At 45.5% G+C, this 20,215-nt stretch overlaps 1 protein-coding gene across 15 annotated transcripts in view; it reads right to left on the bottom strand.

Moving 5' to 3' along the window:
* Positions 1–20,215, bottom strand: part of LOC146641855 (CLIP-associating protein 1-A-like) — a 55,565-nt gene that overhangs the window by 5,572 nt on the left and 29,778 nt on the right. For 3 of the 15 annotated variants that reach the window (XM_085399404.1, XM_085399416.1, XM_085399415.1), the window contains 24 exons: positions 20,100–20,159; positions 18,712–18,789; positions 18,424–18,591; positions 17,174–17,220; positions 16,702–16,905; positions 13,847–13,942; positions 13,422–13,616; positions 12,910–13,014; positions 11,280–11,377; positions 11,126–11,155; positions 10,551–10,798; positions 9,786–9,849; positions 9,219–9,382; positions 8,628–8,850; positions 8,352–8,447; positions 5,252–5,404; positions 4,664–4,770; positions 2,164–2,314; positions 1,740–1,977; positions 1,594–1,647; positions 1,294–1,496; positions 1,076–1,204; positions 785–991; positions 186–302 (listed from right to left, as the gene is read on the bottom strand). In XM_085399404.1, the coding sequence (XP_085255530.1) occupies positions 186–302; positions 785–991; positions 1,076–1,204; positions 1,294–1,496; positions 1,594–1,647; positions 1,740–1,977; positions 2,164–2,314; positions 4,664–4,770; positions 5,252–5,404; positions 8,352–8,447; positions 8,628–8,850; positions 9,219–9,382; positions 9,786–9,849; positions 10,551–10,798; positions 11,126–11,155; positions 11,280–11,377; positions 12,910–13,014; positions 13,422–13,616; positions 13,847–13,942; positions 16,702–16,905; positions 17,174–17,220; positions 18,424–18,591; positions 18,712–18,789; positions 20,100–20,159 (3,235 nt within the window). Of the gene's footprint in view, positions 1–185; positions 303–784; positions 992–1,075; positions 1,205–1,293; positions 1,497–1,593; positions 1,648–1,739; positions 1,978–2,163; positions 2,315–3,967; positions 4,091–4,663; positions 4,771–5,251; positions 5,405–8,351; positions 8,448–8,627; positions 8,851–9,218; positions 9,383–9,785; positions 9,850–10,550; positions 10,799–11,125; positions 11,156–11,279; positions 11,378–12,909; positions 13,015–13,421; positions 13,617–13,846; positions 13,943–16,701; positions 16,906–17,173; positions 17,221–18,423; positions 18,592–18,711; positions 18,790–20,099; positions 20,160–20,215 lie in introns of all 15 variants that reach the window. The other 12 variants (XM_085399417.1, XM_085399405.1, XM_085399406.1 and 9 more) reach the window with 12 other exon arrangements.

Raw genomic sequence — 20,215 nt, 5'->3', positions numbered from 1 at the left:
AAAAGCTTTTGTCAAACTTACAAGAAAAAGATTTACTCACAAAAATAGTGAATTTAAAAGAGGGGAAAAACAGGCAAACTGCACGATTGCAAACGCCCTTTCACTGTACTTTTAAAGACTTAATATTTCTGCGGTGAATCGTCTCTACGTGTAGGATGCCGTTTCAGCTGTGTAGTCTGAAATACCTTGCTGCCGGTCAGCTGAGCCAGGTAAGGCTTCAGCTCCTCTCCGATCACAGAGTAGATGGCCACCAGGCAGAAGACGCTGGCCTTCCTCACGCTGCTCTCAGTGTTGTCGTAGCCCTGAAACAGCAGAAGGAGAGACTGATATCAACACAATTGAAACAAAGAAGAGTTTATCTCACCGATGACTGTGTGAATAATTTCTGGGATAAAGCTGATCATACGGCAGAGGAAATTAAAAAGATATTTCAATATGTGTCTAAATTCAGTCTTTTCAGGTACAACATGAAACACACGAGTGCTACTGACACTAGTTTTATTTCAGTATAAAAAACTGTCTAAAGGCAGTCTCGGTCTATTCGTGTGCTGCATGGTTATCTTACCTGTACAAGTCTCTGGATTTTAACCATATTGTATTCTTGTGTTTGTAATAACACAGTTTAACCATTTTTAAGTGTTTTCATTTACTCAAACATTAAATACATTTCAGTTCACACATCCTGCATACTGGAGCCCAAATGGTGGATACAAGTCCGTAACATGAGCTAATCTTGCGTGTTCATGAGCAGTTAAAGCATCTACAAATTTAAAGAATGAAAAACCTGCAGGAGTCCGGGGATGATGTCGGGCAGCAGCTGGTGCAGCGGCTCTCTGGTGATGCGTTCGATGGCCCTCGTCTGCATCTTGATGGCGGCCAGGTTGATGGGGTAGTCGGCCGTCTGCACGATGGGGCAGAGCACCTTGATGCACTGCTCGGGGTGGATGGAGCCCGCCAGCGTGGAGGCCGCCTCCTCGGCCGCCCGCACCACCTTCAAAAGAAGAAAGGAGCGCCATGAGGGTCAGAATCACAGGAAGACCGGAGGAGTGGCCTCTGGTTTCTTTTTCATCCTCACCTCCTTGTGCGAGTCTTTGTGGGCCTCCAGCATCTTCATGATGGTGAGCTCAGCGTAGTTCTTGAAGCGGGCGGGCTGGTTCCTCAGAATCTCCTTTAGGACTCGCAGGGCGAGTGCCCGGATTGTGTGCTGGGACAGCGAGAGGAAACAAGTCACTCACAGGACATTTACAGCAGTGGGGAAAAAAATCAAAAACAACGGAAGCCTCGCGTCCTCACGTCTTTGTCTCCCAGCGTTTCGAGCAGGAGCAGCAGCATGGTCTTAAAGTGCTCTTCCCACACCACCAAGCTGTCCTCCCGGGCCACCTTCAGCATCTCCAGCAGGGTCCCCCGGCGCTCCTCAGGGCCCCGCTCCCCTGCCTGGCCCTGGGAGAGCTCCTTCAGCAGCTCTCCGACCAGCTCCAGCTGCTCAGCAGCCCCAGCTGTAGGTGGAGGGGAAATAGGTAGTTTTTAAAAAAAAGTGAGAACAAAGATCAAATAAATAATTTGTTCACCTCTGAGGTTTTCTGGTGAGTTTACCTGGGAAACCTTTGGGGTTCAGGATCTTGTTTTCCACACTTTCCTGCCGGCGGCCTGCAGAGTGGGACGGGAAAGACAGAAAAACTGAATCTTTACCGACGCAGCAGGACACACACTCCTGCACAGCTTTTGTCCTAAGGTCCCACCTTCTCGCAGCTGCTCCACAGCGTCCTCGTACAGCGCCTCCTTCAGCGCAGCTTTATCCATCGTACTGATGCCGTCCGTGTAGTTGTATGGGTTGTACTCTCTGAAGCGCGGGCCGGCGAAGGATCGAGGAGACGGCGTGTTCAGCAGAGAGGTCTTGTTGTCCAGGGCAGTGCGCCCGCCCTCCACTGCATCACCGCTGGGACGAGGTTCGGAGTCCGAGGAAGCCCCGCCTCCAGTCTAAGATTCAGTGACAGCGGAGCAGATGAGTTATTCTGGAGTCTTTACTCCAAAATAAAATAATCTTTTTTTTTTTTCTTTTTGACCAAAAAAAAAAAAACAACCCAAAAAAAATAATCTGTATTTGAATATGTTTAACAGTTATTTCAGTTATCTGCCCTCTGGTTCCTCCCTGTAACTCCTCACCATAACGCCATCCTTCTTGCCGTCCCGCCTCAGCGGTTCCACCAGGTCCTCCTGGCTGCGGAAGCTGAAGTTCTGGATGGCCTCGGTGACACCGCGCAGCGAGCTGTAGATCTCCTCGGAGTTCAGGTTCTCGCTGTCGTACTCCAGCATGCTGCAGCACGAGACAAGTCCAATGGGCATTTTAGACAGGATGTAGGCAACATCGTCAGGGGATCGTCACTTAAAGGGAGAGTTCATTGCAAAATCAGATTCACATGTTTTTCCTCTGGCCTGTAGAGCGTGTTATCCATATTTACCTGGAGCTGTAGAGGCGTCGGCCCCAGCACTAAATCGCCCTGAGCTGCTCCAAGCACCAAAAACACATTTGGAAAACTCAGCAGTAATGACTCCAGACCTCTTTGGGCTTTTTGGTTTTTTATATCCCCAAACACAGAGGTACTTTCATCCATTACATCATGTTTATCCAGGATCTTCAAAGCAGGATTTTCTTGTATGCAATTGGAATTTAATGCTATAAATATTTTTCTTTCCCTACAAACTAATAGTTGTCCCCATTTTACTTTGGTGGTCAGTTAATCCACTCGAGGTTTGAAGAAAACTGGTGTTTAGATCAGACTGTGCTGTGTTACTTTTTGTTTGTCTTGTAATAAATTTCTTAAGAAAAACTTTAAAGTTACAGTTTGTAAAAACTCACCACTAGATGTCAGTAGGCTGCAGAAACTGAGTTCTGTTTTCTTACCCCTGACATGTTCAGTGCGTAATTCTAGCTACAGTGGCCACTGTAGGACAAACAGCTCTGTCTGCTGATCATCTGTAGTGAGTGTAGGCTGTCAGTCAGCCTCAGCTGTCGATATGTGTCCACATCTATTAACTCTGGAGGAGGGTATAAAACTTGTGTGAAAGTAGTCCGATACGAGTCGATATAAAGGACATGTGAAACTTGTCTCTGTCTCCTGCTGCAGTTAGCTGCTGCTAGTAAAACTTTGAACTTTGAAGTGGAGCGTTAATGTTAACGCTGTCTGGCAGGTGTGAATGCCAGAGAGGCCGAAAAAGATGACTGGAAAGTTACTGAGGGCTTGTGTCTGTTTACAAGGAATGAGAACCTCGATCAGCGCAGGAGACGTGTGGGAACAGTCGATTAAATCAGAGGATCACTGCCCACATAACTGCTTCTAGAAGGACATTTAATCATCAATATATCCAAAGCATCAAAACAGTGGAGATGAATAAAGAGCACCACAGGTCAGAGGAAGAACGTGTGCCTCTGTCTTTGAGGTGGACTGTCCCTCTAAGAGACGGGTGGAAGTACAGAGGCTCTTCTTCTTAACAGCACCTATGATCCCTTTAATGTCAGCGACATGAAGCAGCTCCATTTTCATCTTGAAGATTGTGAATGACGACTGAGGGCATTTTCCTTGACATGGATCAAACACAAAAGCATCTGCGTGCCAAACAAATTAGTCAAATCTTGTACCAAGGGATGGTTTGTCCATGACCAGGAAACAGGAAGTGCAGAGCCGTGCATGTTGACGAGCGCACGCGGACAGATGAGAGACAGAAGGAAAGCCACCTTTCAGTCACCATGACGACAAAAAGAAAAACAGACACACGAAGCTGATGGAGGCACCGAGGCAGCAGAGGTGACGACAGACTGATGGAAGCTCGAGGTTTCACAGAGAACTCCAAAATATCTTTAAAAATAAGCTTAGAAATCCATTCATCACTACAGAGACAGATCCAACTGTTAAACTGTGAAACCCCGTACAGAGGAGGGAGGAGGAGGAGGGGGAGGAAGAAGGGTTACCTGGGTGAGTAAGCTCGCCGCAGGGCCTTGAGGGAAGAGTGGGCAGTGGGTGGAGGAAGAGGGGAGGGGAAGGGTGGAGGAGGGAACTTGGAGAGGCCGTCTGCGCTCCAACCCCACAGCCGACTGCGACCAGCCGGGGAGGAAGAGGTGGAGGAGGAGCCCGGAGAGAAGAAGAGATGTGAAAAGAGTGGAAGATAAGGAGAAGCAGTGCTCTCAGTCAGAGTTAGTACAGGCGGAGGGATCATTAGTATGACAGCTGTGAGGAAACCTGCTGATTGGCTGAGAGGAGAAAACGTCTAAAATCACACGAAGCTTCAGGAAGAGACGCACGGAGCCGAACATGAGCCTAAAATTCTGACGTTCTTTTAAAACAAAGCATCAAACCGCAAGTTTAGACTTTGAGCTTTGGCTCTGATTTTGAGCTCTTCAATGGCTCCACAGTGGAGTGGTCAACATCTAAACTCTGTGGCGACCCCTCAGTGCAGCTTTACACTCCTCTGTTAACGAGCGAACAAAGAGAAGACACGGGGAAATACGCCCGCTGCGTTATAACCTGAGCTTCAAAAGAAAAGTCTGGACGATGGCAGAAATGAAGGATGAACTGCTGAAGCCAGAATTTTATCTGTGTGGATAAAATTATACACAGGAAACGTGGTTTGAATTTTAGGTGTGGCGATGGCGGGGCCGTTTCTGTACCTGGGGGAAAGGCCGCCGTGGGAGCAGTTTGTGGGGGAGGTCAGCGGGCTGCTGCGGCTGCTGGGCTGTCGCAGGGGCGTCCGACCTGCCGAGTTACTGGGAGACGCCTGCGGATCCATGAAACAAAAGTGTCTGGATTTAATGTGAGAACATTTGGAAAGCCACAGCTGTGATGATGTAAGGATAAGAGGAACAGCACACATACAGAAACTACTATATTTATCAAAACAAGTGTGTTTGTGCATCTATACAACACAAACAACAAAAAAGCCTAAAACTCTTCTTTAAAATGATTATTTTGTCTAATCAATAATCTTAAAGTCAATTACAAACATCTACAGCCATGTGACATATTTATTGTTTGAGTTAAAGTCTTAAAGTGTGTTACGATATTAGTTATCAAGGTCAGGCTACGATGATCTATCAATATATTCTGGTATAGATCAATAAATAAAGGAATAAGACCTCCTGGAAATAAAATCTTTAAAAAAACATCCTGAAAGAATGTTGTTTAAATGAATCTGAATGCAAACATCTCCATATTTGAGCCTGTGTGTGTGTGTGTGTGTGTGTGTGTGTGTGTGTTACCATGCTGATGCTGCTGTTGGCACTGGCGTTCCTCAGGTGGTTGTGCAGCAGCTTTGTTGTCCCGTCCTGGAAGGTTTTGGGCAGAGCACCCAGCAGCATGGTGAACTCTGGAGTGTTCAGCTCAAAGAGGGCGATCAACACCACCTGGGCTGCCTGCACACACAAAGAAAACATGTTACACATCACTTTACTGACGTTTAATGACTGTCACTGCACTGATTTTGGCACTGAACATGAAGAAAAGCTTTCGCTCTGTTATAAAGGACAGCCAGAAGTAAATTAACCTGTTTGAAATAAAACAAAATATTGTTTTGCAGCATTTTATTGCAACAGTCAGCCGCACTGAAGCACCATGCAGACGTGAATGATACCAGATAATGCTGTAGTTCAAAATAAAAGCTTCCTGTTAGTCACAGGAATTTTACATGATGCTTTAGTTTCACTTTTTCCAAAATAAAAGCATCTAGCTATTTATTGCATGACGCTTAGGCTACGTTCACACTGCAGGCGAAAGCGAAACTTTTTTGACCCTATGCGACCCATATGCGTTCATGGCATGACAGTGTGAACAGCACAAATCCGATATTGTCAAATCCGTCCTGGGTCACTTTCGTATGTGGTACTGAATCCGATATATATCTGATGTTTTAGAAAGCGACTGCTGTTTGAACGGTCATGTCGCATTAAATCCGTCTTTTATGTCACTGACACAAGACAGACGCCAATTATCAGCGCCGGAGAAGACATCGTGAACGCTTCCTGGCCATCCCGTGTAGATGTCAGTGAAACTGTTGGGAAGACAACGTTGGAGAAATGTGAATATTTTATTTGTGCTGTATAATCTGCAGATTCTGACAGAAATCAGCAACTATCCTTTGAAGCACCGCTCCTCTAAAACAGCAATAAGGATCATTATTAGGCCATATGTAAATAACAAAATAACTTTATAACTTAAAGCAAAATTGGGAAACGAAACGTCCGAAACAAGTCTTTATATTAAGGGCCAACAGTCAAACAATACTGTTTGCTCTGAGTCTAAACAGAGCACGTTGTGTGTGACGTCGTCTTTTGCGGATGCGGGCCGCTTTGAGGGTTCACACTAGAGCACGTTTGCTGTCACATTTTATTTGCAGTGTGACCAAGCAGACAGAAAAATCAGATTTGATCAAAAAATCGGAATTGAGCATTAAGACCTGCAGTGTGAACGTAGCCTTAGATACTTCAGTGTTGTGGGACTTTTAAAGTAAAAGTCCCCAGTTAATTTTAGACCTTTAGACCTTCAGACCTTCAGAATAAAAGCCTTCAATTTCATGCACAAGTTTATCAGCATGCTTTAATGCCCAGACCTTTTTTTGTTTTTAAGTAAACCTGTTTACCTCCAACCTTTCAACAGTTAGTAACAGACAAAGTCCAGCAGTAACAAAAACCGTACCACAATTTCTCCACAAATTAAGACAGAGTGCTTTCAAAGATTAAATCCTCGCACAGAGAAATCAACTCTGAGTAAACATGGCTTCAGCCGTGTTCACTTATTATAACCCTGGCTTCCACTTTAAAGTGGACCTATTGTGCACCATATTTTAATTCTGGGCTTTGCATGATTTACAGTTCAAAATATTCTTTGTTTATTTTATTCTAGTTTGTCCACAATTAAGCCAGCTTTTTTCTGATTGGCTGCCCTTTGCAAACTCAAGGTTTGAACAGCAGGTGGGTGGAGCTTCTGTGACAAAAAACCCCCCAAAAACTGAGAGTTTGGAGCAATTTGACCTTTTGTTAAGTGCCAGGATTTATACATCGGGGAAACCAAACAACCACTGGCAAAGCTGATGGCACAACACAGAAGAGCTACCTCATCAGGCCAGGACTCTGCAGTCTAGTCACACCTACAGGCCAGTGGACACTCTTTCAAGGATGAGGTTGTACACATCCTCAAAGTCAAAGTCAACTTTATTTGTCAATTCTGCCACATGTACAGGACATACAGAGAATAGAAATTTCGTTACTCTCAAACCCTAGATGAAATAGCAAATGAACATTTAAATATAAGAGAGTGATTAAAAAATGCAAATAAAATAATTAAAAAGTAAAAATTTAAATAAATAAATACAATACAAATTAACAAGAAAGCTATACAATATACAATATACAATATTCAGGTAAGGGTAAATGACATCCTGGACATCCTCCCATCCTGGACAGGGAGGAACGCTGGTTTGAGCGCGGAGTCAAGGAGGCCATTTACGTGAAAAGGGAAAGACCATCTCTGAATCGAGGAGGGGGCCTAAGGGTACATCTGTCACCATCTTACAATGCTGTGATTGCAGCCATTCCCCAACTCTCTGTGAATGGTACTCATGGCCATTGGTCAGTGGTTGTTGATCAATGGTCATGAGAATTTGCATAATTACGATTAAGGAACTAACCTCCCAGCCCATTGTTCCTTCAGTGGGCTGGTTTCCGTCATTATGCAAATGTACTGTTTATAAGATTGGGGAAACCTGCAGTCAGCTGAGACTGAAGAAGTCACTTTGATGAGTGACGAAACATTTCTCTCACTGAAAACGCTGCGTCCAGAGGAACAGAATCAACTTTTGGAGATTTGTACAAAGACTGCGATTCTCTGAAACTTTGACCATTTTAATTGGAAGAGGAAAAAATATAACAGGAAAAATAAAAGTAATAGTTCTGTTAACATGCAGCATGTCAATTGAACTTGTTAAGCAAAAGCTAAAGGAAGCATTTATCACTCAGTTTCCTTTCAAATGATTCGAATGTTTCATGTTTTACTGTAAAGGTTAAAGGTCAGATTCATGCCTGATAATAAGAGAAACATCATAATGGTCGGCAGAGTTAGTCTTAAAGCTGCACTCAGCTGCAGCATCTCATGCACACACCTCAGGTACACAGACACCTCTCCACCTTTTTCACTGTTTGCCAGCAGTTAGTGCTGAAAAGCATTCACAGAACCCGCTCACACTCTCAGGTTAATGTCCTCTGTACGCGGGCCTGAACAAACACGCTCACAGCAGCTTCCCGCTTCTTTGTGACCGGGTTAGACAAGGTTATTCACGCTGCGCATGCTCACTGGTAGAGGATCTACCTGCTTGCACCTCTCCTCCAGGTTGCCCTCCCCGGGCAGAGAGGCCACGGTGCTGGTTCGGCCTGAGAAATCCTCCCCTGCCCAGTTATGAAGGGTCTAAGGGTGAGGTGGGTGGAGGAAGGACCATTAAGGGGGAAAAATTTAAGACATGAAAAAAAACAAAAAAACAGAACAAAACAACTGAAAATATAAAAAAAATGAAACATTTAGAGGAATTTAAAGGGATGAAAAGGGGGGAGTGTTTTAAGGAAGACGGAGGCTGACATGCCCTCCTACCTTGCGGACATCGGAGCTCTTGGGCTCGGTGGTCCAGGTGATGATGCGGGAAACGGCGAGGCGTGTCTCGCTGGAGTTGACAAAGTCGGCCGGGTCCATCTGCCTGGCCAGAGCTTCGATGTAGCGCAGGATGGCCACCTTCACCTTCAGGTTGGGGGTCTGCGTCTGATCCACGATGAAGCGCATCAGGATGTTGAACTGCTGCTCGTATGGGAAGGACTCCCTGCATGGAGGCGGGAAGGAGGAGAGAAAAACATCGTCAGAACACGAGATGAAGTTACACCCTCTTTTTTATTGACAACAGCTGCTCTTGCTTCAGTGAGTTCACACAACATACTTTATATTATATTTCCACATATTCTAAAGTAATTTATAAACTTTAAAAAAAAAACATTTAGTGCAAAATATCTCCTGTGCTCCACCTGCAGGACCAAATTAAATAACAGGATCACTTTCCCCTTTACTAAAACTGTGACTCGTTGCTCTTTTGTGTTATTTCCTGCACAGAGTTTGGTTGATTGGAGTTTAATTTGCTGCAGGATAGAAGCATACAGGACTTTTCTTTAATGATGAAAAGGTTTCAGTCTTAACCTCGTGACATCCAGAGCCTTCTGGACTTTGGCCTGGACAGAGCCCAGCAGGTCGGCGCCCATCTTCTTCAGCAGCTGTGTGAGCAGGACGAAGAGCCAGTCCAACAGGTCGTCCCTGTGCAGCACGATGAAGTCCACCAGAGTCTCCAGGAACATGCTGAAGACCTGTCACAGAGTCAGGGGTGATGATGAGGAGGAGATGTTTGAGTGTTTGTCTGCACATGTTGGTCTGAGACGAGTACACACGCAGTGAAATATGACAGCAGACAGTTCTCATGTGAGTGAGAGCAAACACTTACTCTCTGGTGTTTGTTAGAGTCCGCAGCAGCGAGGAGGCATGCAACAAGAAAACACACACTGTTAGTTTGTCCTGCTGTTAGTGACGACACGAGAGCAGTGAAATCAGCCACGACGCTCACGTCCCAGCTTCAGAGTCACAACAAACTCCCAGGTTTATCCCTCCGGCTCTCACTGTCCCCTCTCTCTCCACAGAAAGTGTGAACTGCTGCTTTCTGACGTCGGCTTTCACTTTTAATAAGAGTACGTGTGAAACATGCTGCCGTCTCACCTTGCTGTGAGGGTCCGCAAACATCCTGGTGAAGATCTCACAAAGCCTCTTCAGCTCCACACGACTGAAACAACAGGCACGGTTATTTTGTTGCCAACAGAAAGCTTTTATGTGCAGACAGAGTAAAGAAACAGGAAACATTACAGTTCTCTACTTTACTGTAGCTTCATTAGATAAACTCGACTTTGGGAGGAAGAGAAAATAGTGAGGTGAGAAGCACACTCATTTTCTCATATCCTTTTTTGTTTGTTTGTTTTAAACCAGAGGAGTCGCCCCCTTGCATAAATAAAAAAAGACCAGGGGTCATGAGAAACTTGTATCTAGTGATGGGTGTGGCTTTTTAGACTAGAATACACGTCCATCACTATATACAGTGTATAGCTACAACAGAGCAAGTTCGCTGGAGATCATCTCCTGAACCGCGCACAGTGCATTTCCAGTAGCTGAAACAGATCTGAACAGAAGTAGGAGTGTGTTGAAAACACAGCCTCTGGATCTCAGCCTGGACTGACCACTAAAATCTCTCTGCTTTAACCTTTCTGCTGACTGCCAGCATCAAGGTACAAGGTTGATTAGAAGTGTACAAAGACTACAAGGTTTCTTTTATTAAACCCTTCTTTAACAAAACTCCTGACATTAAACTCATAACCCAGCATGTTTCTTTACGATGAAACCTTATCCACCGCCCCTTTACATCAACCAAAAGTCCTCAAACCTGCAGAGGCGGAGCTTTTCAGACCTGTTTTCCACTGTTGGCACACCCACCTGAGCATCCTCTGGCTCTTGAGCAGGTTCTGCAGTCCCAGCAGTCCCTCCTTCCTCTCGGACCAGTTGGCGCTGGCACAGTGGTTCAGCACCTCCGCCACGTCCTCCGTCTGACGTAGGTAGTGCGGCGCCACGCCGCCGTTACGTGAGCTGTAGGAGCGCTCAGAGCAGGCGCTGGAGGCGTCGCTGTTGGCGTCGTCGTCTGAGTACATCCCCGGCGACTCGAACCGCCGCCTCACTGGCCTCCGCTACATCAGAGAGGAGATGAGAGAGGCTAAGTGTAAAGACAAGACTTCACAGGGTAAATGTACAGCTGTCAGAAGAAGTAGCATGCAGCTACACAGGCAGACTCATGGATGTTTCTGGTGTCATCGCATGAGATGGATGAGGTTACTTTGGGGTTTTTCCCCCCTCTCTTGTGAGTCCATATCAACATGCTGCTTTTAATGGAGCGATAAGCAACCCTTACCAAGCTAAAACAACTTGAAATAAAGCAAATCACTGCATCCATGTTTAAAACGTTAAAGTCAATGTGCACAGCTCATGCTCTGCATGCAGTGACAGGTGAGATCTACCTGTACCTTACTCCTCGAGTCTCCTAAGAGCTGAAATGTACAAAGTCCAGAGAGAAAGAGCAGAGAGGGCATTAACAGAGCTGAAAGAGCTGCGACAACATCTTTGATTCACATTTGTATTCACATTAAGGCAAAAACAGTTTTCTGTTCTCACCAGAGCATCGGCGACCGCAGCCTCGACTTCGGTGCCCGTGTTGAGGATCCTCATGGCATTGACTGAGGCAGAGATCCGAGCCTGATGGGACAGCCGGTCTGATGGGAAGAGGTCAGAGGAGGAGAAGCAGTTTGATTAGAGGCTTTAAAATCCACAGGCACGCCTCAATATTAAACAGAAACATCTCCTTCATGTAGAACTGATGATCAATAACAGTGACGTGAGTCTTGGTCCCGTTTTTGTGAATTCAGACAATTTAATGAGTTCAAATTACATGAGAAGAATTTGTGTTATTTACCTGTGCAGGTTGCAAATTTTTAAGTAACTGCTTTAAACCAGACCAAACCCACAGTGATGAGCAGAGAGGCTGTTTGAATGTAATATAATATAACACAAGTCCAGATCTGAGCAGCGAACAGCCTGTTTAATCAACTCAAATACAAAGAAATGCAAAACACAAGCAGAACTCCAGAAGTAAAACCCAGCAGCGCTCGCTAAAAAATGTGAAAAATAACAAACTCCATAAACTGCATGAGAGAAATAAACTTCATGATGCTCTGCAAAAAAACAAAAACAAAACACCAAACTGAAGGAGAAGCAAAACTTTATCTTCAATATTTACAAGCGTGAACTCCTGTTTCCTGTAGCCGTTTCATAGCAACAGGTAGGGGTGTAACGATTCACCTGATCCATAGTCAGGTTAATTACAAAACATACGGGCAAGTATTTGCTTTATCACGGGCATGATCAGCTGATAATGAATTAAGTATTCCCAGTTTTCTCTTTACTTGAAGCATCTTTAGCTTTCACCATGCTAACAGCCCACCGACAGCCCAACTCATAATGATGAGTTTAATAAACAAAAACGAGGAACTTTGTTAGAGAATCTTGACTGTTTTTGTGAGTATGTTGTACTCTGGCACAGAGTATTCCACCTTAAAGCTGCACCAGCTTATATTTATCTGACAGATTTACTGGGTGGAGGCAGGAGACTGCGGACGTTTGCACCCTGATTCAGAACCGTTACACCCCTGGTAGCGATAAACATGACAAAGGCAGCTATGACTGTAAGGACCAGGCCAAACTGGTTTAGTACCGCCCCCTGTAGGTGAATGAGATGTACTGCTTTACGTGCACCAGAGTGGGAAACTTCACTTAAGCATCTTTAAGGTTTATCTGTGGCTGGAGGCTACATCTGATTGCTCTGTAAAGGTTTCCAATATCTGACTGATTATTGATTACTTCCCACTCTGACCACAGGAGGCAGAGTCGACTTTGGCCATGCAGGGTGAGGCAGGAAGCTTTGAGCCGCTTTTGTTTTCGTTATCTGTTTAAATCTGCTCCACTGGTCACCTGAGTAGCACTCTGCAGAGGACAGGGCGCTGGTGGAACGGGAGTGACGGCGGGACGCTGAAGGAGGACGCAAAGTTAAGGAGAGACCAGGAGTGAGGATGTTATTTTACAGAGGAACTTAAAAGACAACAATTAGCTGCACTTTAAAGGATTACCAGCAGACACAACCTGGACAATTAGACAGAGAGCATGCAGATAAAAAAGCAGGAAAAGTAAGGATTTAGTCAGACAGACGTCTGAGATTGTCTCAGCCTTCAGTTTTTGATACCATACTCACCCAGGGGGGAGAAGCCCCGCGCCGGGCTGGTGTCGCGGCTGCTCTCGCGACTGGTTTCGCGGCTGCAGCCCTGACTCATGCTCGGTCGAGGGATGCGACTCCGGGCTGCAGAGGCGGACACACAGACAGACAGAGAGCGGTGCAGGGAAGAGAGGTTAGGCAGACATGACACACCTGAAGCCCAGCAGAGACGGTTAGTGAGTCAGGCAGGCGAGCGAGACAGAGACAGAGAGGGGGGAGGCAGCAGGTGTTAGCATCAGGAAGACGAACCAGGAAGGTCTTTCGCCTCCAGTCGAGCGTGCAGGTCGACTCACATACAAGGAGTCCGATCTGCCAATTCTGACCGGCTTTACTGTTTCAGACAGCATCATATTTATACCAAGTTCTCAGATTTTTACTTTCAGTAATTCTTTTTCCACTTTTTAACTTGAACTTCTTCACAAATGCTCCCAAACCTGTGTTTTAAAAAAAAATGCTTTCATTTTTAAATGTGTCTGTCTTCCCTCCCATACCCGTGCCTGATCTGGTGGGGCTGGTCTCTCGGCTGCAGCCCTGGCTGCGGTGACCTCGAGGTCGGCTCTTGTCGGTCAGGCTGGTGGAGGTGCTACCCGTGGCGGCGGCAGTGGCACCGGTGCCCATGGTGGGCCTGGGGATCCGGCCATAGGTGGAGCTCAGCAGACGCCCGGGAGAGCCTGACCGACTCCCAGCTGAAACACAGGAAGACATATTTCGGTGAACCAGTTCATATGTCTGTCACACCTTTGTTTAGGTTTCCAAATAAGTGGTAAGATTAGAAAAGTATGAAAAACAGTTACAAATCCATTTTTTAGTCACAGAAATGTTATTTAAGAAAAACGTTTATATTTTCTCTATGTATTTGAACAGACTGATATCTAAATTTGATCTATATCACTAAAAAAGCAGCAGAGTTACTCACGCTGGGACTGAGAGACGACTTTCCCTCGACTCCGGCCCCGTGTGTCTGTCACTGACGGACCGTTTCCTGAGCTTGTCCTCCTTGTTCGCACTCGACCTGCAGAGGCAGAGACGCAGGAAGACAAAAGCTCAAACACACTGAAGTCTTAAGACTGCTGTGACACTTCCTACATGTGTGCTTCATGCAGCAACAGAGGGACTGAGACTGAAGGGAGGAAAACCATACAGATCATCCTGAAGACCAGAGAAACACAGAGTCTGTCATCCATGAACACGAGCTTTAAATCCATAAAGACAGCAGACGGTAACATTAAAGGTGTTTTTGTGGGTAGCAGGGGTCACATGACAAGCATTTATTGGTCACTGAGAACAAATTGTTTCTCTAATGTCTCAGCTGCCAGATTCAAATGTGGAGACAGAAACAGATGGAGGAGATATAAAGACGCCACAACATTTACAGACTCGGAGAGGAATCTGTGCCTCATGCAGACGGAAGTCTCAACACGTCACCAACAACCTTTCATTCCGGGTTAACGAGCTGTAATGTGAGTGAACTGGTGCAAAGACTCAGGAACAATTACGTTATAAAGTTCACAGTAAAGGAGAGACACGTATACACACACATAGTAAATACAGCTGGCGTTGGTTGGGAGTCCCGCCTAACTCCATCTGGGTCACATGTCCTACATTTGGGTCCACTCAGCACCCCATCACCTCCTCCTCTCCTACATTAGGAGCTCTGTGTGTCTATGGGCTGCTTCTGTTTGATTCGTCTGCCTGATCAAATACGAGCAGAGACACATGACTGACTGCAGTCCTGCTTTTGTACATGTCTGTAGATGCAAGTGTGTCCTCTGCTTCCAGGAATCACTAGAAAGTCTGAGCAGCTGCTTCATGCACTGCAGAGAAAGCTTTTTTCCCCTAATCTGTGGATACAAACATCCTGAGCTCTGACATAGAACAACAAAGGCCATGTCGTAACAGCTGCACAAGCCAAGAAGTGGAAGAAAACAGAAAGCAGGACAGTTTTTCATGGTCTCCATGTTCGCTGATGGGCAGGTGTTACAGCCAGACGAGTGTCAGAGCCTGGGTGACAGAGACGGGGTGATAAAGCATCCACCAGTGCCCTCAGGAGGTCGGCACTGCTTCTGCTTTGGAGGCACAGCGAGGATCAGGAGACTCTTTTGTGTGTTTTTTTTCTGTTGTCTTTTCAAGTATACATCAATCACAACGTGTGCCCGGGAAGCCTTCAGCCACAGTGTGCATCTGCGTCACAGCCAGCGATGAAGTGCTTTCTTCATCAGTAACTAGGCCGGTCTCTCTGTTCGCTTTCTGTCAACACAGACTGTGGAAGTTTAACCATGGCCGAGGCCACAGAGACGCACGTTTGTGAAGTCTTCCAAAAAAAAAAAGGCAGCAGGAAAATATCTGTAAGTCAGTTACTCACAGGCTGAAAGGTTAATGTGAACAGTAAAAGGAGCCACAACTGCACGTAAAGCTCAAACGATGGCTACAGCGAAGAGTTTTAGGTTTATTTGGTTTCAAACTAGACACAAAGAAGTGAATTCAGCCTGCTCTGCAGCTGAGGGCTGAGTTAAAGGAGCCACAACAGCCACAACATCACAGGCTGTTCCTCTTATTTCTGACAGATCTGACACCACCATGCAGGGATGTGAATTACAGGAGGAAACCCTACCGACACCAGCACAGGAAGGTATTTTGTTTACTGACCACATGGAGAGCAGTTCAAGCCTCCACGTACTGACAGCCAGAGCGGGACTTCAGAGTCAGTGAAGTCTGAGCTGTTTGCAGGCCGACTAACAGAGGACTAACACTGCACTTCTCAGGACAGGAAACGCTGATTTTTTCATTCTAATGCTTTACATTTATCTACATGTCAAAACTACAGCTGAGGAGCAGAATCAGTTATTTACACAATCAGCTGACTCTGTTCTCAAGCAAGGAAAAACTGCATGTGATCGTAAAACAACTTCAGACTCAAAGCAGAAGCTACGGCTACTTTGTAACTCTGTCATCATATTTGTCTTTGTAACCGCACAGGTTGGTAGTTTTCCAGGTGTGTGTGTGCGCGTGTGTGAGAAACTGGAGTAAACCATGCACAGACAGTCCATGCACTGATTACAGATGACCACCATTACAGAACTGATGGAGGTAAAACACCCACCACACCCACACAGCTTACCGTCTGCGTTAACAGACCACGAACCGTCTGACAAGCGAGCGAGGCCGGGAGAAACACAACAGGGTTTAGGGTCAACAGGTTAGGCTTTAGAGGGGCGGAGGAGGGGTGGTAGTGGGAGGGGGGCATACACAGCAAATTTGATTTGGATGGTGAGCTTATGATCAGATCAGATCAACCTGAGACAAATGCATGAACGGCCCACACCAATTTATTTATTTGAGATTGATTCAGTAATCGTATTATCAGCCAACATGACAATTATATAATGAAAAAATAGAAATAGCATCTTGATCCTGATCATAAGACCTCCTGCCTGAAAGACATCAAATTATATAAAAAGCAGCAGAATCTGAAGCTGAATAAATGCAATTATTCAAAGTATTTGTTTGGGTTTCATTAGCACCAAACAGCAGATGGTGATTTTTTTACTACAAACTGTTATTTTAGTTTTTGTTGTGTGAACTTTTGAGCCATCTTTTTGTTTTTTGTTTTTATAAAGTGTGCTCTGTGATTCTTGCATAAATCGGCCTGTGCTCGTGGTCGTGCTTTTAGGTTAAATACGTTGCTATAAGTGGAGCTGCTGGTCCAGTTTGCAGCTAGAAGCAACAGCAGAGTGTGGAGCAGGATAACTGCAACGTGAGCGGCTGTCTCACCCAGTGAAGCGTAGGATCCAGGAGGCAGCGCCGAGGCAGAGCTGAAGGGCGAGGCTGACGACGGCACAGTGGAGGGTACGGCAGGCATCCTCGTGCGGGCGGTGGCGCTGGCCGCAGCGTTTACGTCCACGTCGCTGCGGGAGCGCTGGAGTGAGCCGGGGGAGGAGGCGGCAGCCGGCATCCTGGAGGTGTGGGCGGGTTTGGCTGGAGAAGGACAGATAAAGTCAAACTGTTTAACGGCAAATCAACTTGATCAGAGGCAGATCAGATTAGATCACCTCTGGTGCCTTTTTTGCTTTAATAAATCGAATTTTCTTGCATTTAGGTGATAACAGAGCTTTTATTGAGGAACACACACTAGACAAATACGTGCTCCTCTTAAAGCTCAAAGAAAACATGACAGGAGATCATCTGCTGCACGCAGATTTAGGTTTTTCTAAATGAACAGAAGAGCCAAACAAATAGTCCTTACATCGGGCTGAGCTGCTCCCAACAGTGCTTTTTGCAGACAGAGGTCGACTGTGGAAGAAGCGAAAGAGAGAAGCTTGTTTAGAACAGCAAAGAAATGGTAAGTGTGAGATATCAACTGTCACAAAATCATTCAAGACTTCCCCCAAAAATCTGCCAGTGCTGCTCCTTTGTGTCAAAACAAAAGCCCTTTGACATGAGACTGAAACACTGATTGACCTGCATTTACAGCTGTGGAAAAGTATTCACTGTTTTCCTGATTTCTTTTTTTAAAACTAATAACTGGTTGTTCCACCGTTGGCAGCAAGAACTGCAAACAAGTGTTTGTGATAGCTGACAATGAGTCTTTCACATCACTGTGGAGGAATTCTGGCCCACTCTTCTCTGTAGAATTGTTTTAATTCAGACACATTGGAGGGTTTTCCAGCATGAACAGCCCGTTTAAGGCCAAAACATTTCAATCGGATTTAAGTGCAGACTTCGACTCGGCCACTTCTTCAGTGTATGAATTGATTACTTCTTCACACAGGGCGAGGTAGGTTGGATACATTTTACTTTAATAAATGAAATCATCATTTAAAAACTGCATTTTGTACGTATTCAAATGTGTGACAGAATACCACACTGTAATATCACAGTCCCACCTCATCAGCAGGACGGCTTAGTTACATTAGTTACATTCTCTGCTGCTGTAAATCACATCTTTTAAAAAAAGACCATCTGTGACAAACAGCTCATCCGCGGCGCACACACACATCAACACAGCAGCTTTTTATTAGACGTGGACGGCACAAAGATCAATGAGGCCCTGAATATGTTAATGAGACAGGAGTCAAGTGACAGAGAGGAAAGAGATGGGAGCAAGAAAGTGATCTGCAAAGGCAGAAATTCATTCGAAGCGAATGAGCGGGCTGGTGTGGCAGCAGCACTACTGTATGTGACTACAGGACAAGTTCAAGCTTAAACCGCTTAATGCAGTCATTTCTATTCAGTCTATGACAGCAAAAAGATCAATAATCAGTCCAGGAGCAGAAAACTACACATAGATTAGATGTTTCCATTATTTCTACATTAAAGATATGTTATTGGGTGAGAACTAGTCTTCCATCCTTGTGTTTTCCTCTTTGTGAGAAGATAAAGAGATGTGAGTTAGTCAAAAAACTAGATGAAGGGCCACAAAGATTAAAACCTTTTCTCCCTTTATGACTTTAATCAATAAACTGATCAATCGGGGAGGAGGAGAGGAAGTCTCACTTGAGGCTCTCCTGAGAAGAGGAGGAGGAGCGGTCAGAGGCGGGCAGCGACATCAGACTGTCTCCGCTCCTCAGGTGAGCCTGCAGAGCTTTCTGATAGGACGACTCCAGGCCCTGGAACAGCTGCTCCGCCTCCCGGCTGAAGTGACTGTGGAAGCTCCAGTAACACCTGCAACATCAAGCCAGAGGGCCACAAACCTCCATTAGGGCACAGGCTGATAAACATTCTGCTTTTATGTCCTTTTCCTTTGTTTCTGTAGGTTTAAGGTGCGAGTGCGCTCAGACTTACTTTCTGGCCACAGAGCGAGCCTCAGCGTCTGCATCATGGATCCCTTTCTTTATAGTCTCCATTAAAACTGTGCCGTGCCTGCAGGTGGAGGAGAACAGGAAAACTGTTCGTGTACCTGCTTTCATTGAGAGGCAAACAATGCTTGAACATGCGCGTGTTTATTTGTGTGCTGATTTCTTTTCTCCATCCTCAGTGCTCCTTGTTGTTAAGATGTGTTTTATACATACATACATATATGGTGTCGACAATACCCAAAGCCTTTCAGGCTGAAAATAAGCAGGTTTAGGGACACATGGTTAGCTGAATGAAACGTTTATAAAACTTTAGGGTTTTGCCACCCTAAAACCTTTAAAGTTTGATCTAGGATATTTTATTAATATTTATTATTTTATCAGCTTAATGACTGTTACAGCTGCTTTAGCTTTGCTGCCACTTTTGCGTCCCACTGAGATCACTGTGGCTCAAAGTTTCAGTGGCGTTAACATTAAGTACAGTCAGTGAAGATAAAAACAGGCCAAACTACTCTGTCATTCAGCATGGTCAAACTCAACCACCATGCATGCAGCACTATCTCACAGCTGTAATGACAGGAAGAGTCGCAGCCTGCACACGCCCCAGCATTAACTGCAGCAGTGACCTTTAAACTGCCATCTGCTGTGCAGCCTACACTCCATCAGCTCTGCTGGCACTTTAGTCTCTTACGGCTCTATTAATCAATATTTAGGGATGTTGCTCAGATTGTGCTGAATGTGCAACAGGAGGCAGTTGCATAGAGAACTTTACCAAATAAAGCACAAAGTGTGGATTTAAATCTGATGGAAAAAGTAAAACGATCACAGCTTGTGACCTTTTTTTTAATAACAAAACCTAAAGAAAGGTACTGAGGTTCAAATCAAAGACCTAATTTTCTCAAATTAAAACATTTTTAGTCCTTTCTCTTAGTAAAACTGATTTGTAGCTCAATGACTCAGATCCGCACACAGACAGCCTCTGACTGAGTGATCGATGAGAACCAGAGCGCTCCCCTGACACTGAGGGGTCAGCTCGGGTTTCTCCCTGGCGGCGGCGGCTGCAGGAAGCAGCCGGGTGGAAACACAAAGAGCTTTTTGGTGGCAGACAGAGATCCCCCGGCATTGCCATGGAAACCGCTGAGACAGACCTTGACCCGGCCGGTGTCGCATTTCCTCACAAGGTAGCATGTAGCGCTCCAAGTGTCCCACAAATCACTGTCACTGCTATTGTTTTGTGTTTACTGCATGGCTCTCTGCGTATTCCACAGTTTACACACAGTTAGTGCTGAAGGCACGCCTCAGATACTACTAACCATTAATCCAACTAAACCTGTGAACCCCTGCCATCAGCTGACCCACTGTTCTATTTTTCCTCACCTCTCCAGACAGCTCGTCTGCCATTCCTGCAGCAGCAGGTCCAAGAACTCGAAGCAGCGCCTGCAAACAGGAAGAAAGCAATCAAATTATTTTTGAAATAATCATGAATATTAAAA

Source organism: Rhamphochromis longiceps, linkage group LG23 (genome assembly GCF_057381845.1).
Source record: "Rhamphochromis longiceps isolate RC_006_pf linkage group LG23, R_longiceps_female_GT1.1, whole genome shotgun sequence".
Taxonomy (NCBI): Eukaryota; Metazoa; Chordata; class Actinopteri; order Cichliformes; family Cichlidae; genus Rhamphochromis; species Rhamphochromis longiceps.
The sequence above is the reverse complement of the archived record's forward strand: the minus strand, read 5'-3'. Positions and strand labels throughout refer to the sequence as shown.